General features: G+C 39.8%; 5 protein-coding genes across 6 annotated transcripts in view; 2 read left to right on the forward strand and 3 right to left on the reverse strand.

The window, feature by feature from the left end:
* Positions 1-25,495, reverse strand: part of LOC307270031 (protein jagunal homolog 1-B) — a 339,870-nt gene that overhangs the window by 140,573 nt on the left and 173,802 nt on the right. The gene's annotated exons all lie outside the window — the stretch shown is intronic.
* rtraf (RNA transcription, translation and transport factor) lies at positions 49-6,359 on the reverse strand. 2 transcript variants are annotated; one of them, XM_080053092.1, is made up of 8 exons: positions 6,220-6,359; positions 1,996-2,120; positions 1,734-1,833; positions 1,501-1,581; positions 1,309-1,397; positions 1,126-1,194; positions 834-882; positions 49-700 (listed from the first exon to the last, which is right to left on the reverse strand). In XM_080053092.1, exons 1-8 carry the CDS (start codon positions 6,278-6,280, stop codon positions 546-548), a joined length of 729 nt encoding a protein of 242 aa, XP_079909218.1. In that variant the 5' UTR covers positions 6,281-6,359; the 3' UTR covers positions 49-545. The 2 variants fall into 2 exon arrangements, with proteins under 2 accessions (XP_079909218.1, XP_079909217.1); XM_080053091.1 differs by having other exon boundaries at positions 1,309-1,415.
* Positions 6,790-8,906, reverse strand: sap18 (Sin3A-associated protein). Its single transcript, XM_080053077.1, has 4 exons — positions 8,766-8,906; positions 7,458-7,567; positions 7,222-7,344; positions 6,790-7,104 (listed from the first exon to the last, which is right to left on the reverse strand). Exons 1-4 carry the CDS (start codon positions 8,835-8,837, stop codon positions 6,948-6,950), a joined length of 462 nt encoding a protein of 153 aa, XP_079909203.1. The 5' UTR covers positions 8,838-8,906; the 3' UTR covers positions 6,790-6,947.
* LOC307270029 (gap junction beta-6 protein-like) lies at positions 12,656-14,977 on the forward strand (the record flags this gene model as incomplete). The annotated part of the gene is made up of 4 exons (XM_080053158.1): positions 12,656-12,826; positions 13,515-13,667; positions 14,231-14,379; positions 14,767-14,977. The coding sequence occupies 4 exons, from the start codon at positions 12,656-12,658 to the stop codon at positions 14,975-14,977; spliced, it is 684 nt and encodes a 227-aa protein (XP_079909284.1).
* On the forward strand, positions 19,639-22,037 carry LOC307270059 (gap junction alpha-3 protein-like; the record flags this gene model as incomplete). Its single annotated transcript, XM_080053194.1, has 3 exons — positions 19,639-19,707; positions 20,044-20,618; positions 21,248-22,037. The coding sequence occupies 3 exons, from the start codon at positions 19,639-19,641 to the stop codon at positions 22,035-22,037; spliced, it is 1,434 nt and encodes a 477-aa protein (XP_079909320.1).

The raw sequence follows: 25,495 nt of genomic DNA on the forward strand, positions 1-25,495 counted from the left end.
GCAAAGATGCTGACACCATCACCAGGCAAGAAAACACAGGAGGCAAAAGTCTGTTCAGCTGTATTTATACATTTTCCCCACACAGCGTCATCACTCAACCATTTCAAAATAACCTTCACTTCCATTGGCCAAAAAACAATATTCCTATATAAGACAAAAATATAGAAATAGAACCGTCAGTTTAAGTATTCCAATAGCTTCTCTGTGACGTCTGTAGAGAGGGAGAGGAGATGATCGGGAGGTTCAACCTCGGTCTCTGAAGAAAATAAGGACGCTTAACGGAAATGAGAACTTAAAAACTAACTCTTCAGTACCTTTTTAGTAATGTGTGGTTTTGGTGTCAAGACTGTCAACTTATCCGTGCTGCTGTACAAAAAAAATTAAAGCATCTGAAAACTTGGCTATTTGCTCCAAATTCCCGATCTGATCCTGATCAAAATACCAACTCATTTATTTGAAAGGCGTTTCCTCTCAAAATCAAATAAAAAAACTCCCGTGATTCAGTCCCTTCCCTTAATTCCTCGATGGTTCCTCCTGGCCCTCTCTCATCTGCCGACCTTGCCCAGGCGGTGGTCTGTCTTGGGGTCGGCGATGATGGCCTGCACGGCTACGATGGCCTCGTTGATCTTGGTCTGCAGCTCCCTCAGCTCCTCCACGTGCAGCAGACGCAGGATCTGAGCCGCTTCGTTTAGAGTCGCGTCTGAGAAGGAGACGGACAGTTCACTTTACCACGGATGATTACGAAACAGACAGTTGTGGATACCATTCTTGGTCCCAATATAAATTAATTAATTTTTTTGTTTTGCCTATATGTGTATTTTTGTCATTCTTACCTCCAGTGTCAAAACCCAATATGTGCTTGTCTAAAGATACAGGGATTCCCTAGGAAACACAGGAACATACATGTTACATATTCGCATGTTGAAGGTACATGGAAATTCTGGGTGAGGTTACTGAAGTCAATCAAAAAACAAAGACTTAGACTAATTTGACTAACCACTCAATAGAAAAGGCTTTTTGAGATTAGTTTACAGTATGGAAAACATTATTGGAATGGTCTCTATAGTCAGGATATCTGGGATATCATTCTTGATGCAAAATATGAGCATCCACAGTTTACAATACCTCTCTTTTCTGGCTGGCTTTAGTGATGGCTTCTGGAGAAAGTCTTTCCTGGATCAGAATGCGAATGGCCTGCATGGGAGAACATAAGAAAACAGCAGACACATATGAAAATTTGCTATAAAATAAGTAAGTATGAAGAGATAATTAAAATAAAAATTGTCTTTGTGTAGCCTATGCTCCCACCTTAAGCATAACAAGGTAGTCATCATGTCGCTGGATCTTCAATATGTTGGACAGAGCCATCACTCCCGCTTTGAAATCTGGCGAGTCACCTGTAAGACACAAAGCGCCTGATGACTGAATATATGACGAGATCTGAGGGAAAAAAGGGGGGAAGAATGTGAGAAAGCAAAGAGGGAAAGTGTCCCCGCTCACTGTCTAGGTTGACCAAAGGGTCCATGGCTTTGTCGCTGTTGCTGGAGGCTGCGCGCGGCTCACACTGCTTATACTTCTCCACTGAAAACACACACACACACAACGATCCCTTTATAATGTCTCCATCTAGTGGTCACCATCAGTACTGCAACATAGTACTATTGAGGTATGTATTGCACATTTTTGACGGACATATTGTTGGCTTAAAGACAGTACACTTGCTGCCGTCTCACCGTTGTCTCCATAGTCGAAACGTACAGACAGACCCAATAACCAGTCCAGAGCCTCGTGCCGCTCCTGAACTCCAAATGGACAGCTCACATCCTGCAAATACTGCACACAGAGGACAAAGCAACCACTTATAAAGCAATTAAGACAGAAGCAATCACACCATTCATGTGAGATTTAAGGTGGTATTTGCTAGAAGAAGTCAAATTGTAATGCTTTGTGTCGTGTCAATGTGGCAGTATATTGGTACGAGGCGGTTCTGCTCACGTTCTGGTAAGCTTTGGGCCATTCAGAGCTAAGGATGTTCCTCAGGTTTCCCCGGTCTTCTATCTTGTAGTGTCGGATCTTCTGGTCCTCCAGCCACACGATGCAGTTCCTGAACTGTGTCTCGTCTGAGCAGAGATAAGAGGACAACACAAGCGATCACACATTATGGCGTCGTAAAAAAGTGACTCACAAGGACGTAAATAGTGCCTGGGTCAGCGGACACTGCTCTGTGGTACATTGATATTATCAACCTTTCTATATATGTCCACGTTATCAACAGTTCAATAATGGGCACCAAATTCACATGATTATATCATTCACATACAATGTATTTTGAACATTAGTATGTATTGCTTGCCAAATGCTTCATTTTCAAGTTGAACAGTCAACTTCTGTTGACTTAAACAGTGGACACAAATGGCAAATTCAGCTTTGTACTTGAGCTGAAATCTCAGTGAGTTAGAATCTAGAATTAGCATTGCCGAATAAAAGGGTGGTGAACTAAGAGGTTGTATATGGTTTGATATCGTATTGTATACGTTTATAAGCCACAGAACAGCACCAAATGACTTTTTTTTTTTTTTTTTTTTTTTTTTTTTTTTTTTTTTTTTTTTTTTTTTTTTTTTTTTTTTTTTTAATCAACTTTATTGAACAATTCTCATTACATTAATGAAAAGTACTCCATAAATCTTATATTCTTATTGTATACATAAAAATACAATACAAATGTAATATACATACATGCATATAGACATATATCCATACATATATTAAACAAAAAAATAAACAGCACAATACCATAAATAAAATAAAAAATATCACTCCTCCTCAAAAAGATTTTTATATATACTGATAGTTTTGTTACTTTTTTTAGTATCCATTAGTGCCAATGTTTTAATATATTCTTTGAATTCGGCCAGAAAACCTATAAAATTGGGGGAAACTTTAGCAAATTTGCATTTATGTATGTGAAATTTTCCGAATAGAATAAATAAATTAACAATAAATTCAATGTTAGTGGATTTATGTTCAAAGTACATGAGGACATTTTGACAAGTAATTCTAATAGCATCATTCATTTTACACAATAAATAATTTTCAAGTCGAATCCAGAAGGTGATTGAGTGGGAACAAGAATAAAATAAATGAATTAAAGATTCTGGTTCAACATTGCAAAAGCTACATTTGTCGTCCGTTTCTAAAAATTTGGAAAAATATAAATTTGTTGGATATATATTGTGTAAAATTTTGATGTGAACTTCTCTAATCTTGTTTGTGATACAATAGTTGTATGGGAGCAACCAATTCTTCTGCCAAATGATGTCAGTAAAGATGGTGGCCCAAAAGGCTTTCCCCCTTGGAGATATTTTCCTTCTGTCATAAAGTGCATTCCGTATATGTTTGTTATTGCATTTTGGGTTCGTTATATCAACACCATTTATCATCAAAAGGGATTCTATTCTAAGAGCTTCTTGAAATTGAAGATGATTTTTCATGAGAAGACATAATCCGTCTGGAATAGCTTTAGTTACTAAGTTAAATTCTTTATATGTAACAGGAAAGGATTTAATGAGAAGGAAACGTTCATAACTAAGCATTTCACCATGAGTATCAAAAAGATCATTAACATAAACAATTCCACGGTCAATCCAATTCTGTTTGAATATAGATTTTTTCTTTACTGTGATGTTTTCATTATTCCAAATGATACTTTTGTGTGGAGAAAAGTTATGGGAATAACATAACTTCCATGCAAGGAGGGCTTGTTGATAAAATTTAGACAATTTAAGAGGTAATTTGGTGATATTATAGTTGCAAGTAAGAATGAAGCGAAGACCACCAAATGACTTAAAAATATTGTTTGGAATAAAGAACCAAATTGAATTGGGGGCCCTAAGAGATTCCTTGATCCATTTAATTTTGAATGTGTTATTTAAGTCAATGAAGTTTAGTAATTCAAATCCCCCTTCTTTTCTGGATCCTGAAAGTATATCTTTTTTAAGGTAGTGTTTCTTGTTTTTCCAAGTAAAGTTAGTTAGAATGTTGTTAATTTCTTTGGAAGTTGAATCATGAACAAAAAGAGATAGAGCAGGGTAGACTAATCTTGAGATACCTTCCGCCTTGGTTAAAAGAATTCTTCCAAAAATAGATAGATCACGCTGAAGCCACATATTCATTATATTTTGTGTTTTTTTAAGTCTAGGGAGGAAGTTGAGTTGTTGCCTGGTTGTCATTTCTCTTGTTAAATCAATACCTAAATATTTGACGGATTTCTTGACCGGAATGTTACATATGCTCTCAATATCTGTATCATAAAGGTTCAAAATTTCACATTTACCTATATTAAGATGTAAACCCGAAGCCTTTGAAAAGTCATTGATTAGTTGTATTGCTGGTTCTACTTGATGTTTGTCTTTTAAAAATAAAACCGTATCATCAGCCAGCTGCGTTATTCGAATCTCTCTTTGAAATATGGATAAGCCTTTTACATTAGCACTATTTAGGACCTTCAATGAAAGCAGCTCTACAGCAATCAGAAATAAAAATGGTGAAATTGGGCAGCCTTGGCGGACAGATCTACCGACAGGGAATCGTTTAGAAGTGCTAGGGTATATCAACAAATTACTATTTATGTCCTTATAAAGCATTTTAACTATTGAAATAAAGTTAGCACCAAATCCTAATAAATCTAAAACTTTGTATAAAAATGGGTGTTCTACTGTATCAAACGCTTTGTAAAAGTCGAGAAATACAATAACTGCCTGTGATTCCACGTATTCTGAATAATCTAGCAAATCCAAAATTAATCTAATATTGTTACTTATATGACGGTTAGACATGAAGCCTGTTTGAGTTTCATTAATAATTTCGCCAAGGTCTTTTTTTAAACGTCTGGCAAAGACAAGAGCGAATAATTTGTAATCTATATTTAGAAGAGTAATGGGTCTCCAATTTTCTATACATAGAGGGTCTTTGTTTGGTTTAGGCATCAGGCTAATTAATCCTTGTTTCATTGTTGTAGTCATTTCGTTGTTAGCAACACATTCTTTATACATATTCATGAGCGGGGATTCAATTATATTCCAGAAAAATAAGTAAAATTCAGTGGATAAACCGTCAATCCCAGGAGATTTCCCGGATTTCATATGTTTCAAGGCTTCGACAAATTCACAGTTCAAGATGGGTTTCTCACAGTTATTTTTAAAGTGTTCTGAAATGGAAGGGATAAATTCTTTAACGTTGTTTATAAAATCATCACATTGTTCAGCATCAAATTTTGATTTATACAACTCTTTGTAAAAGGTGCCAACATGTTCTGCTATTTCTTTGGGGTTGGTTACAACATTATCATTTATTTTCAGCGCTGAAATACTACTTCTTTTGCGGTTCCGTTTTTCGAGTGCAAAAAAATAACTTGAGTTTTTTTCTCCCTTTTCTAACCATTTAGCCCTAGATCGTACAAAGGCACCTTTAGCTGCATCAACATATAATTTATCTATATCATTTTGGAGTTGCATTAGTTTTGCTTGTTCAATTTCTGACAGGTTTTCTTTATTTAATAAGATACTTAAATTTTCCATAATATCCCTTTCTTTTGCATCATTTGCTTTTTTGATGTTTTTGCTACGACTAATGGCAATTTCTCTAATTTTAAATTTAAAGAATTCCCATTTCTGTACACTATTCATTTCTTTTTTGGTAAATATATCTTGAGCCATTTGTTTGACTAAATCTTGAAAGGTTTTGTCTTTAAGCAAGTTATTATTAAACTTCCAATATCCTCGTACTTTCTTATTACTTTCTTTTGAACCAGTTAAGATTAATGAAATCATTTTATGATCAGATAAAGGAGCATATGAATGAGACACTTCAGATATATATTGTAAGCAAGAAGTGGATGTTAACCATAAATCTATTCTAGATTGTTGTGTACGTCTAGCGTTACACCATGTAAACTCTTTGCAATCCGGGTTAAAGAATCGCCAGGCATCAGTAACTGTCAATTTCTGATTTAAATAGAGGGTGGCTTTGAAATTCGAATTTTGAGAAACTCTTTCTGGAATTCTGTCCAACAAGTCATTTGGAGCATCATTAAAAGCACCAAATGACTGATTTGCAAGTACAGTTTGGCAGTGCGTCATATCCATGACACGCACGTTAGCCAGCTGCACATTCAACTCCCCGAAACCAAATTAAAAAGCTTCGGGACGAGCATTTTCTTACCCTTGCTATCAAATCCATCGGGGTTGTGATAATCCAGTGCAGTCAGTTTTCTCCGGAACATTTCAAATTGTGTTTTCTGTGTAAAACGCTGCTTTCTTCAGCTAACACTTTGCTGTATTTGCTGCTAGCCTGTCAGTGATGGAATCACGCATGCGCCACACCGGGTAACCTACAATTTCCTGTTTAACTATCAAAATAAAACTCTCTTTGACAGACCACCTTCATTAAAAGTACTGCATCTTTTTTTGATAGACCTTGCTACATCTTTGGTTCAAAAGTGCTCAAATACCAACATCTTATTCTGTATAAATAATATCTTAGCTAATAGTCTTGATTAGCATGTATTTAATTTGTATGTATCAACCAGCTCCAGATTTACAATAATATCAAGTTATGATTTTTGTACACAAACTTTGAAATCTGAAAAATCACTTAAGGGCCACCAGAACCTCCAATAATAAATAGGTTATGTTGGTTGGATACGTACCACCTTAAATATAATAAAATTGTGGTTTCCAACAATTCTAAGTACATTTAATGCACTTATAAAAATAGCAGAATGAGGCAGAGCATTTTGAAAAAAAAAGTAACTTTATTACACGTCACATTTTATAAAATGAGGCAAAAATCATCCCAGAAGATGCAAAGGAGAAAAAAAAAAAGACACAAAAAATGAACTTTAGTTGATGTGTGTTGGTTTATGTTTGAATGTGTGTGTGTGTGTGTGTTCAGAAGGGCCTCATGCGTGGGTTAAGGGGCGGGGCTCTGTTGGGTGGCGTGATAGCTATGTCAAGATAGTCTCCGATGTGGAAGCGCTGGGACTGCAGCGTCATCGAGTCGTCTGTGCCCTTCCTGCCCGATATAGTGTTGCCGACCTCTTTCAACCTGTAAGGGAAGGGGACAGGGCACACGGTTCAACAACATGCAATAGTGCATTAAGAGTCACCAGAATTAGTCCCACTCTGTGAATCCACTCTGTGCTGTTGTAGTGCAAAAACCAACCTGTACACTTTCCCCCTAGGGTCGGGGAAGACGATGGCAAAGCTGAAGTGGGTGCCCTTTTTCCTGGCCTCTGGATACACCTCCTTCACCAGGCTGGTCAGCTCTTTCAGAGTGGCATCCATCCTGGAACACACACACATAATTAGACCCTGTTGCAGTTGCTTTAGTAGCCTTCTTAAACTTAAACCGAACTATTCAGCTGCAAAGAAGTAGGAGTGAACTGTTTGCGATCTCACCATGTGTATATCTGCAGTTCACTGGAGGGGACGTTGCCGCGGGCAAACTCATCCAATCTGTGGTGTCGGCCGCCGTTGGTGGTGAATACTCGCAGCAGAAGGGGGCAGGTCTGCAGCAAGGATATGCATCAAAGACACAGGTATTAGATAAAAAATTAAGTTATACAGAATGGTTTCTGTAATCTTTGCATAATCTAAAGAATATAATAACCATTATAGATACATCTTAATACAAGTCAGATTTAAGACCAGGGCTAAATTAAAGACCAATTTTAGAAAACTAAAACTGTAGATAAACATATTACTTTGGATACGGACAATTTGCCCAAATGTTTACTGTAAAAAAATAAAACTTATTGGTCCATTTAAAATGTCTAAAGATCCACTTCAAATGTAAGATGTTATTCAAAATACACAACTAAAAAACCAATTCATAATAATGAGTCTTAAATGTCTCAATGTGTCCATATCAGATCAGGCCACGCTGATTTGTGATGTTAATGCAAGAGCCATTTGTAAATTATTTAAAAAATCACCACTGTTTTCAGGTTTTTTTAGGTTGTAGTTCATATCAATCATACAAATATTTCAAATGATTAATTTGTGATAGTACTAACATTACGTTGTCTTCATGCATATGCCATATACAGAAGTAGCTTTAAAGTTTTGTCAATTCCAAATGATTGCAGGTGGACACTTAATGAAAACACCTGTGGACAGCTGGTGGAAAGTGGCCTATGTCTACTGGAAGTCACCGCTGTATTTGAGACAAAGTGCGTTCTCACCTTCCGGACAAATGAGCTATTTTAGGCGAGTTGTAAAAATAAGCGAAAAACAGCTGTTACATTCACAACTATACCGCTACAAGTAAGAACACTAACTGAAACTTCTGAAGCCTACCATCTTTGGGGGTCTTTGCATAAAGATTTAAACTTTAAGATTTGTATTTTTACCAAAACATTTATTGTATTTTCCCCTCATTTTCTTTGGGGGAATGTTACATTAGACGCTGTAAACAGTTTCAGGTTGAGTAGTTTAAATACAATACGTTAGTTGTTGACGAATAATTAGTAGTTAGCTTTCACTAGCACACTGCAGATGCTACTATTACATTTATATTTTCTTTAACTGCTAAGGAAAATCATCACGTAGCTTAAAAATAAAGCTAAGCCGTATATGTTATGCTTGGAGTTTGCCCTGAACATTTAATTCATCCAGTGTCTCCTAGCTGTTAGCATGTATAGCTAGCAGAGCCGCATTAGCTCACGCTCGATCTTATTGTAATCAAATAAAAATCCCTCGCGCTACCTTTTCTCGGTCGATGGGCTTCTCCGGCTCCTTCTTGATTTCCTCCTGTGTGATGCGCGATTCAAGGGCCATTGTTAATAAGCACGGAGATATATATTTGTTAAAACACTTAGCTGCTTTTGCCTACCTCGCTTATTTGATCGAAGCTGCAGCAATGAACGAATTCAATTCCGTTTCCGGTGTCGTTTCTTATTTTTGTTTAATGGCGGGTGGCAACTAGCGCATTACCGCCACCTACTGTGTTGGAGTGTGGAGAAATTTTTAATCGTTTTGCTCATGCCAGAAAAATATTTCGAAGCCCTATCTTGTTGTTGAAATGTTTTTTTGTTGCTTTACAATTAAATGATAACATTCCTGAGGATTGTATGAGATGGATTAGAGCCCATTCAGTCTATTTCAACAGCTGAAATACCTTTATAAAGGTCCAATATAGGCCTGACACATTTCCATTGTTTTGCTCCTTAGAGAAATTGATCTGAAGCCCTATCTTGTTGCTAAAATGATTTTTGAACTGACTTGATCACTTATAAGGGCTAGCCTATATGTGATGGAAACCAATTAGTAATCTGTGTTTACTCTTTTAGCTAATATAGGCTACAGTCTATGGTATTAATATTAACATGACAAACTTTCCTTATTCACTTGAGCTTTCCTAATTTTCTGTTTCAAGACAGACTACATAATCCATTGTTCCCCTCCCCTTCCTGAACCCACTCTGGTAAGGTGACAACAGTCCTTTACTTTCTATATCGAATGTCATTCTCTCTGTGATAATTCTTTCCTTGATTTCCCAACATGTGCAGTTAATGCAATTGGTCTGTTACTAAACTCAAATTCTTATGTTATTGTTGTTTATGGTTTATATGATTTTTATTAACAAGAACCTGTGCAATATGATTGAAGGAAAAAACAAAAATCAGTGCTGGTTCAGACCTTCATACAGTAGAGGGGCTGACCCAGGACCAGTCAGCCAAGTCCACCTACAGAATTGGGACCTGCTATTCAGTCACATGCTGCTCTCCCCCTCACACACAGTACAGTGTGTGTGTGTGTGTGTGTGTGTGTGTGTGTGTGTGTGTGTGTGTGTGTGTGTGTGTGTGTGTGTGTGTGTGGTGTCCTGTGTAACATATATGTGAGTACAGCGTGTGTTTGTAAAGTGTGTATTTGGGACACTGGCTCCCTCTGTTCTCCTGCTGGCTGGCTGACCAGGAGCTCTACATTACCTCTCTCTCTCTCTCTCTCTCTCTCTCTCTCTCTCTCTCTCTCTCTCTCTCATCAAATTGGATGCCATGGACCCATTTGAAAACAATCTGCCAGCCTTTCTCCCTCTGTTTCCTCTCCTTGAGCCTGTCCTGCTTGACGGATCAAACAGTGGCTCTTTGACTTGGGTCCTGGCACTGATATCCATTCATTGATATGCATCAAGGAAAAGTGTAGCTGTTACTCCCCTAATGACTCCATTAGAATCACACACGCCCTCTCTGCCTCAACCCAGGATGTTTTCCTGACCCTCCACATCATTGCTGCCCATTTTAAAGGCTCATTGTCGAACAACATTCTAATAATACATCTGCACATCCTTACATACCAAGTTATTTACGTATCCCAACATTGTAGCTTAAAGGTGCACTATGCAGTTTCAGAAGAGGGGGGATTTGTTTACAGTTGCAGAGCCTGCCAATAGTTTACAAAACATATTTTCTCTACATGGAATTCTTAGTATTGAATCATTTTGTCATCATAAATCAAAACACATTTTTTTTGAGGCACCTGTAACCAAATGTAAGATGAGAATATGTTTGTAAACCAAACTGTGGGCCCTGCTGCTGTAAACAACAACAGTGACTTGTTGGGTAGCTTTCTTACATCAAGCAGTTTTCCAAAGATCCAATGTTCAGTTGAAAATGTTTACTTTTCTGACTCACCCAAAGTTACACAGTGCACCTTTAATCAGAATATGTGTCATCCTCTTTTTACAGTTTTCTTTTCAGTATTGTGACCGTCCACATTGTAAAACCGCAGCAGTTGTTTTTGCTCCCACACTTCCACAAACAGTGAGTAAAGCTTTTCGGTCTCAGTCATTAGCAGCACACAGAGCTGCACTGTCCCGCGGGCCGACTGCTGCCAAGTGATGGTTTGGCTCTGATAAGTCGCCTTGACTATTTACCTGTGTCCTGTTACACTCACAATGGGATCACACACACACACACACACACACACACACACACACACACACACACACACACACACACACACACACACACACACACACACACACACACACACACACACACACACACACTGTAAGAACTATAATGACCATAATCTTCACAGAATTGTGTTGAATTGGTAAACATCCTTTCTGTCAAAGTAAAAGTGGTACAGTGGGACAATTTAATGCTGCTGTTACCTTTGGGATTATTTTTAGAATTGTGTACTCAATTTAAATTTAAATAACATTTTAATAGGTTTTTTTCTTTGCAACACTTTTCCTTAAACGTCATCTCCATGACTATGTCTGTGTGGCCTGCTCTGAAACATTGCCAAAGCTTTGACGCTCTTGAGATTTTTTTATTTTGAAAGTCCTCACAGGAAGCCATCTCATATTGTTCTGGCCGACTTGTTGTTTGAAGCACATCTTCTATTTCATGCAAAGAAAGCAGGAGCTGCAGGTTTGTGTTTTGTTCAGTATCTTCAAGCCGGATTGCAATTTAAGGCAGCAAAAATATTTACGCAACTAAAGTACCAAAAGTATGAGTATTTATTTTGTAGAATTTTCTATTTAATTTAATTTACACAATGTCTGCACCGATGTGACAGTGAGCTGTTTGTTTGTTTGTTTTTCATGCTGATAAAGGACCATGTGGAATATTTTCCTGCAAACAACCTGACTCTCCAGACACAAGGTGAGAACATTATTTGTAACTTTTTGATAAGAAAAAAAAAATGTATTAACATTTCAAAAATAGAATTTATTTACTTTAAAGGTGCACTATGCAGTTTCAGGCGAGGGGTATTTGTTTAAATGTTCAAGAGTCTGCAATCAGTTAATAAATTATATTAACTCCATGTAATTCTTTGTGTTGAATAATTAATCATCATACATCAAAACCTAGTTTTAGGCACCTAGAACCGAACGCGAGACTAGAATATGTTCTAAGCCAAACCGTGGGGCCTGTTGCAATAAACAACAACAGTGAAACTGTAACATTTCAGGAAGCTTTCTAACTTCAAACATTGCAGGGATCCAATCGCCTGTGAGGAAAGTTTTTTTCTTCAGTTGATGATAATATATTTTAGACAATGTTCACTTCAAGTATCAAGCTTATTAATGATCAGTCCGATACGTAACATATGAATAACCATTGAATCAGTGAATCAAACATAACATTGGATGTGAATGGCTCACTGACTACTGTAGTAGTGAGAGTATATACAGTGAGTGCAGTGTGTTTTTAGATTTGAATGGGGTTAGTTCAGTGCAGTCCACAGTGGGCAGAGAGGTTCATCGGTTCACATGAATGTTGGCACTGGGCCTTCTCTCCTCCTCCATTCCTTTTCATCCTCTTCTATTCTTTCATCGCCCCGTCCCTTGCTTTCATCTCTTGCCACTTCTCCATTTCCATCCGTTTATATAATAATGTGTAGTTCAAAGCAACCAGCCTAAACAAACCCATAAGACAAAAAAAAACCTGACTTTTCTAGCAGACAGTAAGTAAGTAAGTACAATTTATTTATAGAGTGCTTTTCACAGACAGGGTCACAAAGTGCTTTACAAAGTGCATAGAAAATAAAAGTATAGTAAAATATACATAAAACAATGTAATTAAAAAACACAAAAGATAAAGCAGTATCATATCATTGTGTTGTTGTTCTGACGTGTCCCCAGGATGTCTTGGCCGGCCCTGTACCTTCAGTTAGTCGGGGCCAACCGTCACTCCACCAGCCTGGGGAAGGTCTGGCTCTCTGTGCTCTTTATATTCCGCGTCATGGTGCTGGTTGTTGCTGCTGAGAGCGTGTGGGGGGACGAGCAGTCTGACTTCACCTGCAACACACTACAGGTAAGGCACACAGTCACTGACTTTATTATAGAAACATTACGATATAGCCTTGTCATATCAACTTAATATGTAGTATGTTAGATGTCCTCAAGATGTAATTTACATGCGTGTGAATAAACTCAAAAGCAGTGCACAACTATTTTTATTTGTTGATCCAATATATTTTAGAGTGTGACGCAGAATATATTTGAATATTAAAGGCACTACGAGGAACATTTAAATATTTCTTAAACATTATTCCTCTGATGATCATAAATGACATGTAACAGCAAACGAGACCATCAGTGCAAAGAATGCTATTTTCATATCATTTTTCTTAATGCCTTTGTCATGGGTACGCTCACCCAAGAACTACAGCTGGCGTAGTAGAAACATTAACGCTTTTGTCCAAAGGGTTCCTTTAACAAAATAAATCTTCAATCACTGTCACTATTCAATGGTGTTGGATAGCACTGAGTCATTCTTTAAATTGAAAAAAATATGAAATAAATGAATTCAACATACCAGCATGTCAATATCAGTTTTGGACACTCTTCAAAAGAAGTTACATTAGTGTGCTGTAATCAGTAATTAGCATAACTGCTCCTTTTTATAAATTAGTGCTGAAGAATACATCGTCATTCATTTAACGTTTTTAATAGCAGTAAAACAAGATGTGTGTGTGTGTGTGTGTGTGTGTGTCTTTCAGCCCGGCTGTGAAAACGTCTGCTACGATCAGTTCTTCCCCGTTTCCCACATCCGTCTCTGGTGCCTTCAGCTCGTCTTTGTCTCCACGCCAACGCTCTTGGTCGCGATGTACGTGGCCTATCGGAACCATAGCGATAAGAAGAGGCTCCTACAGGTGTGTGTGTGTGTATGTGTGTGTGTGTGTGTGTGTACTGTTTAATTAACCTGCCATCAAACTGCTGTATGTAAAGTATACTGTTAAATCATGTGACGTCATGCCATCCTGTGTCTTGTCGGCTGCGTTTCAATACCCATATTTTCTGCTATTTAGTATGGTAGAAAAGAAGATTTAGGATGTTCCAATTATTGTGGTCAGATTTAGCATGCTTAAAAACACCTGGATGTCTACTAGATCCGGACGAGATTTTCAGTGTTGAAAACAGAATGCTATTTGGGCGATTCTGGCCCACAATCCAGTGCGCACTGGAAGTGACATCACATATACAAAGCCTCCGTATGAAAACAACCAGGGATGCGACAGATATAAACGCAAGAGGCAAGATCAAGGTGCAATGTTATGATGAAATAAATAAGTAAAAGTATGTCCCAATTGTATGCCTACTGCTAACTAAATTCTTTTTATGGTCAGAAGTAGTATGTAGAATAGAAAAAAGAAAGAGTATGAGATTTGGAACGCAGGACAGGGGTTATCTCATATTATGTCATCCTTTGACTCAGGGTTCGGGCAGAGCTGGTTTCCTCGGTAACAAAGGCCAGGAGGACGAGTTGGAGACCTTGAAGAGACGGAGACTCCCCATAGCCGGCGCCCTCTGGTGGACCTATGCGTTCAGCCTGCTGTTCAGGCTACTGTTTGAAGGAGGCTTCATGTACGATTGATCTGTCTGTCTTTATATATCGCTGTTAAGGTTTACTCACGATCATCAGGGTGGTAGGATGGCCTAGAGGAAATGTGGCCGACTAGTAACCATGAGGTCGCTGGTTCCATCCCTGGAACTGGACGGGAAGGTGTTATTTGCTATACTAGTGGTGGCTGCTATTACATCTACGGTGCACACCATCTCTACCATTGTGTCATTGTGTATCCCTGAACTACTCCAGAGGCGCCGTGATGGCTGACCCTGTGCTCTGACCCCCTCCGAAGGGTGGTAACCAAAGAGGGGATATGGGAAAAATGAATTTCGATGTACACTGTGTAAATTGACTGATAAAGAAAGTTAATCTCCAAACATCTCCATGGGTCTTCTGGTGTGCAGGTATGCTCTGTACGTGGTGTACGATGGCTTCCAGATGCCCCGGCTGGTGCAGTGTGACCAGTGGCCCTGTCCCAACCTGGTGGACTGCTTCATCTCACGGCCCACGGAGAAAACCATCTTCACCGTCTTCATGGCCACCGCCTCCTCCATCTGCATGGTCCTCAACATGGCTGAGCTAGCATATCTGGTCGCCAAGGCTGTCACTAGGTAGAGGTATTAATCAGTCAAGGTGATTCCTCAACTGATTCCTTTATGACAGTTTGTCATTTTCAGTTGACTCTCTGATGAGCTCAGACAACATACATATTTCAAGTCTTTAGTCTCTTAATGTTTATTTATCCGTTTTATTTTCTTAGGAGTGTCTGTGGTCAGAGGAAGAGGAAAACATGTGGCAGATCCAGCAGGGAGAGGATGCAGAATAAGACCAACCAGAAGATACTTGTCTCAACCTGAAGAAGCAAGCAGCAAGGTGGATGATACATACAGATAATGACTTTCCAAAGACTTGATACACTATAAAGCTGCATTTATTATTACAGGTGGTATGCCTGTGAATGACCAAAATGTGTAAATACATTTTCTATGATACCCGATGTGTTCAAATGTAACATTCAAGAGGTGGAGTGGATGGAAATTAATGACCCAAAACTGTATTTAGATGACACTGTTAGTCAGCATTTAGTTTTGGATTATACCTGTAGTAAAAATATGTATGTTACTCTACAACAATATAGAGTAGGATCTTTAGCCATCATGGCATCTATTAGGAAACCAGAAGACAACATGAGAGAAATGTGAGGACTCACTAGCAGCTACACAAATAGGAAGAAGTTGTTTGTATTGTTCATGGATTCATTGAATAACAATTCACCATTTCTTACTTTACACCAATGAATAAAGTTTGATCTTATCCTATTAGTCTAATTGCATCAGTATTAATCCTAACATACTAAAAATGTGCTTCTGGGGTAAAACCATAGATAGTATACAGTATATAAAAGGGTAAAACAGAAAAAAAAACTCAGAATATTTTAGTTGTATGCACAATAGTTTTTATATACATATAGGATGTGTGACAGATCAAAAAAGGTTGAAGAATTAATGATATTAATTTCCATGTGGGAGTTATGATTGTGTTCCTTCTCAATCTCATAGTGTCTGAACCATATACAGCTTTGCAGTTCTGATTTTATATTATAAAAGGCCAAATTGTAAGTCAAGTAAAAAAAAACAGAAGGAAATGGACAGAACAGGCCCACAAATGTATGTTCAGTTTACAACCATACTGTATGGTTTACAACAGATGCATCAAGTGACCTACTGTATTGACCTCTGTTGACCTCTGCTGGTCATCAGAAGTGACTGCAACCACTCTGCAGCTCTGATGAACAGACAGTCACTGACACATGCAACATACATGTTTAAAGAGGTGATGTCACCCTACAACAAGCCACCATAGTGAAACAGGTTGTTCAGTTAACTGTTAGACTAAGCCACCCTAAAATTATTTGAAGATATATACCAACATAATGAGCTTTAAAAAGTGTGTGGTCTTTTAAATGAAAAATAAAAAACCTTGTTAGTACTTATTCAGAAATAAAAATCTGCAAGACATGCTCACTTTAATGCTATCCAAATGAACCGTATTAGCTAATTAATGCGAATTTACCCATTCATATCTTGCACATTTCCTGTGGAACACATCAGCTATGAAGTTAAATACTGCTACATGTGTTACTTTTCTTATAACAATACGACTGCTACTAACTGCTACATTATTGCCACCAATAGTTTACAACAATTTTTCTTTAATATAAAGACAAGCATTATCTATGAAATTCTTGTTCCAAAATCTTTTATAAATCTCACACGCGCGCACGCACACGCACGTAGCTCCCCCCACAACCCCCTGCGTGCGCCCCATGCACGGGGACACCAATGTGTGACAGTGGCGGATGGCCTTGGCCACGCGGGACGCAGCCGCTTGCGCTTCGCCTTCGCAAGGACAGGTTCCACACGCACCCTATAGACTAGACTGAGCCTCGCGTCTTTTTTTTACTCTCTCTCACTCACTCACTCTCTCTCTCTCTCTCTCCCGCTGTCCCTCTCCCTCCCCCTCCTCTCCCACTAATCTCACCTACTCCTCGCTCGGTCGCCTCGAGCCCACCCGCGGGAGTAAAAGAAAGAAGAGCAGAAGTTAAAAGAAGAGAAGAGAAGAAGCTTGTGGCCGCGAGGGAGACGCTGGGAGGAGAGCGGTAAGCAGGTGGATGATGGAGTGGTGGTGTGGGGCTGAAGTGGGAGGGAAGAGGAGGGATTATCATTCTTCCACCTGCTGGATTATCAGTACCTCTCATGCTGCGTTCACTTCCCGGTGGGAAAGACGGCAAACAGGAAGCCACTAATACTTCAGGAATTTAATGTATTAGAGCTTTCTAGTATAAAGATGGGCAGACTCTTTTTGAAGTAGATGCAGTGCTGATATTTGAGATTTTTTTGAGTATCACAAGTAGGTCTACTATTAGCACTAAGAACACATTAAACGGGTGAATTGTGCAGTAAATAAACATATGTTAGACATTGTCAACTGGCCTTAGAACTTGTCTGCCCAATGCCAGCGACCATGTTTTCTTAGAAAGGTGGCTCATCAAGTGTAAAAGAGATTTTTTTCTTATTTATGTAAATCTGGAAGTTTAAAATATAGTTCAATGTGTGCCACCTTACTATTTTTAATATCATACTATATTTGAAATATGTACCAACTCCAAAACTAGCATAACTAGCTGCTGCCTACTGTTTTTGCAGACTAAAACAAGGTCCTAACTTGTTGCAAATTAAGTGGCAGAACTATCAAACGTATGTTTTTAATTTATTTAGGAAAATTCGTTTTATTCAAGTGCATTGTATTTGGTTATTAATTTGCTATATTGTTGCCCTGATGTAATAGCTATAAAAAGAGGGCGGATGACATATTTCGCAAATCTGTCATCACACTTGCAGTATACATCTTCATACACCTTTATGCTCAATTTTGTACATTTTATTCACTTATTGTACATTACCTTTGGACACCTTTCCACATAGTTGGCATCAGTACAGACCTTTGTGTCCCTTAGTACAAATTTATGCAACTTCGCCAAAATATTATGTTAGTTTATACACTTTATGCACTTCCTGTGTATGCTTGTCACCAGTCTGTAGCATCATTTCTTTTATCACGTTTTCATGCATTGTGTAAAACAACGATTGACTTTATGCAAGCTTGTCTAGGTTAATCTAACTTGATCCATAAAGTTTATGGCTGTACTTGTAAAATAATAAGGCCATCACCATCAGATGGGTCTTTCATGTGAACATTGCCACTGTCTGCATATCTTCACATGGTTTTCCAGTGGTCCAAAACGGCAGGCCAAGAGTTCACTGTTTGGGCTGTTTTTAGCACAAAGACCTCTGATCCATCAAAAGCACGGGCCAGCCCGGACAATGTCCATCTGGCAGCTTCTCTATTGTCCGCGGTGACAGATGGTATTTCATCACGTCAACACATCATGTACATGTACACACACACACACACATGCACGCACGCACGCACGCACGCACACACACACACACACACACACACACACACACACCGCTGGTTCATTGGTGTATCAGTGGACAGTTACAGTCATTATTCTATCCATTCCTTTGATGAGATCATTTGGTTTGGAAAAAGTCACAGAGCGTGTGTAGACTTCAGCAACAGAAGTGTGATTAAATGTGTTGTTATGGTGGATATTTTAACTTTAATTGCATTAATGAGGCAATTTTACATCACACAACTAAATTATGACTGTGATGTTTTCTTTATGGACATTAAGTGCTTTTTTCATACTGCCAATTTTCTTATTGTGAGGCTAGATCAGATAGAAGTCCAACTTCCAAAAAGTAGAAGTAAAATAAGTTGTGTGTGACATCACATTCCTCGCTTGGATATACAGGATCAGTGTGTGCTACTGTAACTGTGTGTGTGTGTGTGTGTGTGTGTGTATCAGCGATCCCAGGCAAACATTTGCCCTCCTCAGCATTCCCTGGGATGTGATGAGTCCAGCATTCAACTGGGACAACCTGTTATCCACTCATTCACTTCCCACAGATGGCCAGCCCATTGTCCCACTACTAGCCAGCTCCACACACACACACACACACACACACACACACACACACACACACACACACACACACACACACACACATGCACACGTCTGCATGTAAATCCACATGTAGATAAATTAAGAAACAGGCATGCACGTAGCGATTTTCCTTTACATGCATACACACATACATCATCATGAAAGATAAACTCTAAAAGGCAAATTAGGAATAAATATTCTAATCTTAAAATCTGTTACAATGTTGGCCACTGGGCATTTCCTGTAGAAGGCCAACAGCCATATTTTCTACACTATATTTGTATGACACAAGGCTACATTCTGAGTCTTCATTTCAGTAAACTTGATTGCCTTTGGTTTATTTTGCCTGATCATTTAAAAGAAGTGTTTTGGTGAGTGTAAAAACTTGTATGTTAAATTTGATCACTCATTAAAAATTCTGTCACATTTCTATTTTGGTCTATAAAGTTGCTGAGATCATTGTGTGTCTCTTGCTTTTTCCAGATATTGTTTTTCTTCTGATCTCTGGTCGATGGACTTACCACTGACAATACAACAGTATTTTAGTAAGTCTGCTTTCCCGTTCTTTATTATGACGCGTTTGTTGACTGCCTCTGACCACTTGGACCACTACATGGAACAGACATTGCATTCGGATCCTGGTCTGTTCTTATCTACTGTATTTTTTTCTTTCTGTCTCCAGGCTAGTGAAACCGAGTGAAGCATGGGTGACTGGAGCTTTCTGGGGCGGCTGCTGGAGAATGCTCAGGAACACTCGACTGTGATTGGAAAGGTAGGTGACTGATTGACATTTGACTCCTTGGTGGGTTGGCCAATAATCAAAGGATTGGCGGTTCGATCTCCGCCCTGCCACTTGTGTCATGGTAGTTGTATCCTTGGGCAAGACACTTCACCCACCTTGCCTCATGTGGACGCAATAGTAAGCCTGCTATCGGTGTATGAATGTGTGTGTGAATGGTAACATGTAAATGGGAACAGGTCTCCCTTGAAAAAGAGTCTCCGGTCTCAATGGGATTTACCTGTATAAATAAAGGTTACAAAAGAAAAGAAAAAGTGCCTCAGATATGATTTTTTCTTCTCTTCCTTCCCATCCTCCTTCGTGCCCCAGGTTTGGCTGACCGTGCTCTTCATCTTCCGCATCCTGGTGCTGGGCGCGGCGGCCGAGGAGGTGTGGGGCGACGAGCAGTCCGACTTCACGTGCAACACGCAGCAGCCCGGCTGTGAGAACGTGTGCTACGACGAGGCCTTCCCCATCTCGCACATCCGCTTCTGGGTGCTGCAGATCATCTTCGTGTCCACGCCCACCCTCATCTACCTGGGCCACGTGCTGCACATCGTACGCATGGAGGAGAAGAGGAGAGAGAGGGAGGAGGACCTGAGGAAGGCCGGCCGACACCAGGAGGACCATGACCCGCTCTACCACAACGGAGTGGGGGATGGAGGTGGAGGTGGAGGAGGAGGTGGAGGGGGGAAGAAGCAGAAGCCGCCCATCCGCGACGAGCACGGCAAGATCCGTATCCGCGGCGCCTTACTCAGGACCTACATCTTCAACATCATCTTCAAGACCCTGTTCGAGGTGGGCTTCATCCTGGGCCAGTACTTCCTCTACGGCTTCCACCTCAGGCCGCTCTACAAGTGTGGCCGCTGGCCCTGCCCCAACACTGTGGACTGTTTCATCTCCAGGTTAGACAGAGAGAGAGAGAGAGAGAGAGACAAGGAGCGCATTGTTTTATTTGTTGCATTTGCTTCACATTTGACCGTTCCCTTTTACCCTGTGTCAACACATGTGCAGCTTACAGTAATAGTTGTCACAGTAGTAGTTAAGCTGAATAGGTAGATAGTATTATAAGAATGAGACAAAAGAATGTATGTGTTTTTTGGTTTTTGGACAGGCTAAAAAGCCACCACCCTAAAACAACTCTTTAGATGCAGTCAAAACTTGGCTCAACGTCACCCAGTATAACACCACCGCGGGGGCTAATTCAATATATGCAAGCGCAAATTCCTGGGGTATTTTCTTTGTTACATGAACGCCCTGTTTGCACAGTTTGGAACAAAAATCATGTGTTTGTTGCCAACTTAATTTAACATAATTCCACCCTGTGAGTATTCTAAACCATGATGTCATGTTTAGTTTGGGGAGAGGTTTTGGGAACTTTCAGTTCAAACTAAGTAAAACAGCCATTATGAAAATGTGTATAAAATTATGGAGCATTTCTTTATATGTTATACTATTCATTGATGCATTTTCTATGGATTGATTGATTTTCCTTTGTGTATTAAATCCATTCTCTGTTGGCCTGTTGTCGCAGGCCCACTGAGAAGACAATCTTCATCATCTTCATGCTGGTGGTGGCCTGTGTGTCTCTGGTGCTCAACCTGCTGGAGATCTACCACCTGGGCTGGAAGAAGGTCAAGCAGGGGGTGACCAACGAGTTTGCCCCCGACAGAGGGTCTCTGAGGCTGGGGGCCGACGAGCCCGGAGACGCGGAGACCATCCCTGAGCGGACCTCTGCCTCGGCACTCAACTGTCTGCCCTACGCCAGTGTGACGGTGGTGGGGGTGGGAGGGGCGGAGGGAGAGAGCTCCACACACCCTGACACAGCCACCTCTGGGCCTGCCAGGCTCAAGATGGACAGCACGGCCTTCCACCCCGATGACTACCTGGAGGCCCTGCCCACCGCCTTCTACCGGGAGAAAGTCAACGCTGGGAGCAACAGCGGGCAGCTGGCGGCCATGGAGCAGAACTGGAGCAACATGACGCTGGAGAGGGAGGGAAAGAACTCCTCCTCTTCCTCCTCCTCCCCTCCTCCTCTCCCCTCCCCTCCCAGCTCTGCCTCTTCCTCCCCTCAGGAGGAAAGCAGCCCTCCACTTCCCCTTGGCGAGGAGCACTCCATGTTCCCCACCCTGCCCCGTAACACTCCTCTAGCCCTGCTCACACAGGAGCTCACTGTGCCCTCAGCGCCTCCCGCGGTCCCTCACGACAACTTCACCGTGGTAACCAAGGCCATGATGCATCAGCCTCCTGCTGCCGCGGCGACAGACGTCTGGAAGCCGAGTCGCGCCTGCAGCCGAGCTCGCCCCGATGACCTGGCAGTGTAGCTAAAGCACACACACACACGCACCCACCCACCCACACACACACACACACACACTCACACATCTACACCACCATGTGTACACATAGAGAACATACATCTTGTTTTAAAATATGCACAAGAGATTAAAACCGTACACAAGCATGTCGGTCCAGCTACAGACATGTCTGCGGGAAAGATGCACAAAACACGTTACCACATGGATTCAGCTCGGAGTTAGCTGCTTATTTTAATCTTAGAATTATGAACCAGAGGAAGGGAGTGAAAGAGTTTGGCCAGATAACACTGATGGCACCACGTTGAAGCCCTATCTGCATATTAGTAACTTGTAAGACTCACGGGGGGGATTTGTCTATTGGCAACACAGCCTGAAAATCTCCCACATTGCTGCCAGAGGGTGCGCAACAGCACTTTCTTTTTTTGTTCTTGTATGGCCAACATGGCTGCCACTTTATGTTCTGGCCACACTCTCACTTTTCCTTGGAGAAGTTGTACAGTAGGAATGGAAGGGGGATCACACAACACACACACACATAAAAACACACACACACACACACACACACACACACACACAAATGTATGTGTATATAAATAGCCAGCACAGACACCAATAAGGAAAGGTTACAGTGATGATGATATGACAATGAGGATTGGACTAATAGGTTTGGGAGCGTAGAGGCAGCAATATTATATTCTTTCTATTTTCATCTTTCTTTTACATTTCTTTGCTGGGAGTCATCAAAGGAGAGGTTTGCACTTTTCTTTCTTTTCTTTTTTTTTCGTGACGTGATGGTGGAGCTGAACAGTCTGTCCTGTCTGCGTGTGCTGCTCTCAGCGAGCCTGTAGTTTCAATGAAGAGAGGAGACCATTAAAAGCAGTCCCACCCTGAGACGTAGTCCTTAGGCTTTACAGGCTGTGTGTGTGTGTGTGTGTGTGTGTGTGTGTGTGTGTGTGGGGAGCGGGGGTACCTTAATCTTGTTTCAGTGTTTACAAAATGACATCTCTGCAGTTACATCAGGGTCAACTATATAAAGTATATAAATATGTAAATACTTAAGGATTAATAGCATGGATAGCATTTCAAAATAAAAGTGGGTTTCTGGTCAAGCTGCAATTAACCACGACTTCTACCTTGAAAAATCAAAACTCAGAAGTGCCTTAGCCCGATTTCGGACACAGGTCACAGGTCACTTTATGCAAAAAAAAAACAATGTTTGAAGAGTTGAGGCAATTTTTTACAAAGAGCACATGATCTTAAACTAGTACTTTATTGAGCAATTTGAAGCTATGCAGCTTGAAAGGGCCTTAACCGACCAGTACACCTTCTTTCTGATGCTTGTGTTTGCAGTGTGTTACGGAACTGTCGAGTTCCCCCCTAGCCGTTCTGTATAGGAGGACTCTTAAGTTAATTTTCTAGACTAGCTGTAGATTATACAGTAGTTTTTAGATATTTAGATTTTTTTGTTTTTTCAAAAAACAAAAGCAATATGATCTCAAAAAAGTGATCACTTTTATTTCTCTGTGGGTTTTTATACAGGCATCCCACATAGGAATGTTCATTTCCCCTTTTCTTCTTATTCATTCCTGCCCCCCAAAAACAGTAATATAAGTTCAGCAACTTCCAAACAACTTTAATTTTTCAAATCAATTCAGTTTTAGCCAACATTTAGGAAGTCAAATCAATCAAATTCATCATAGGAGAGGTTTGGGGCAAGCATCATTTTGTACATCTTTGTATTTCTTCAGAATAGTTGTTAAAGGAGCAGTGAGTAGAGGGAATTGGCTTTTTTAGAAAAAAGATTTGGTGTGTGTGTTTTAAATAATGTAAAAGAATTGAGGCAGTGGTGGATGTTGCCATCTTTAGTCACTAGCTTCTTGTCCTTGACGGCCACCTTCTGTCATTTCTCCAAACCAGAGGGATAGAGACGGAGCGTTGCAACCTACAACTTTCAAAACTAGATGACGCCAAAATAGTACTATATTACACACTGTAGCTTTAATTACTTAAAATACTTGAAAACAAAATCCCGGCTGGCTGTCATATCTGTTCTATAGTGCCTCAAAATACGTCACATAACGTAAAAATATATCTCCATGTGGGTACAATGAATCATTCATGGCAACTTGGAACTCTTTCACGAGCTCGATGATCAATGAAAACGTGTGGGTCGACTAAGTCAATAAAGGTAGCTCAAAATAAGCACTTCTAAATGAGTCATTAACAAAATGCATGTTGTATGTGTGTCCCACATTATCAACGTTGTTAATTATTGAAAGTATCAAAACTGGTAAACTTAATGTTTTTATTTTTTTAATTTAAGTTTGAAATATGATTTTGAAATTACTCTCATTCGCTTCATGGTTGCACCCAGCACTTGTATATAAAAAAAATATATATAATAATCTGCACATTCTGTAAAAGAGATAAGTGGCGTCTCGAGATGTGTTTTCAGGAGTTTGACAATTGCACGACTTCCAACTTGCCATGAATACGACCGCTTAACTTCTATAAACCAAATAAAACATGGAGGGTCAAAATGAGAGGAAGATGCAGTTAAAAGGCACTTAAATATTTGGCACATAAGTTACTTTTTCTTTCTAAACATAGAACTGAATCTATGCTGTTTACTGACTGTTGAATGTTTACATGTCTGATAAAAACCTTTGTGCCAATTTGTGCAAAACCTTTTTCTATTCTTTTGAGAAGATATTAGTTGTGATGTGTAAAATTTAACCAACGATATTGAACAAACAAAGATACTTGTGCCAAAGATATCACAGGGGTTTTGCTAGGGAACTTCACTCCTAACCTTAACCGTCACGGCTCCCACTACACGATCAGTTCTACAACCCTTTCATCAACATATACGAAAGGAGAATTCCAAAAAAAAAAGACATGTTGAGCTTTGTCTCTTAAGAGATTTTGTTGAAGCATGGTTCATTTGACTTCATTCTATTGCTAAACTGTTTTTCACAACTTTGTTGTTCCACGCTGTTTTTTAGTACCTTTGATATGTAGATAAAGATTTGCACAGTTAGATAGTTCTAGAATACTGTTATGATGATATGAGGATATTATGAATAGAAAAAAGGGTGTCTTTGAAGGAGGGGTTTGAACATATTTCTGTTTATTTATGGAAATAACATTAGGACAACAAAAATTTTATCTCAATTTATTGTTCTTTTTTTTCTGTTCTGATTACGGATTGAGAGACTTTTAGCTTCTCCATCTTGTACACCATTGGGATGTGCCTTGAATCCAAAAAAATCCTACGCTGGAATAACAAGCGGTTGTGTGATGGGATTTTTTTTTCGCGGCACCACTTCGAGCAGGGGACGCAGACTCCCACTTGTTTTTGGAAATGGAAGGACAACCCCCCCTGCTATTACGAGCGTTTGTAAAATGACTGTCTTTGAAGAGTGCCTTGCGTCTGAAACCTTTTGTGTTGAAGAACATGTTGA

Source organism: Ammodytes marinus, assembly GCF_949987685.1.
Source record: "Ammodytes marinus genome assembly, chromosome: 24".
NCBI lineage: Eukaryota > Metazoa > Chordata > Actinopteri > Uranoscopiformes > Ammodytidae > Ammodytes > Ammodytes marinus.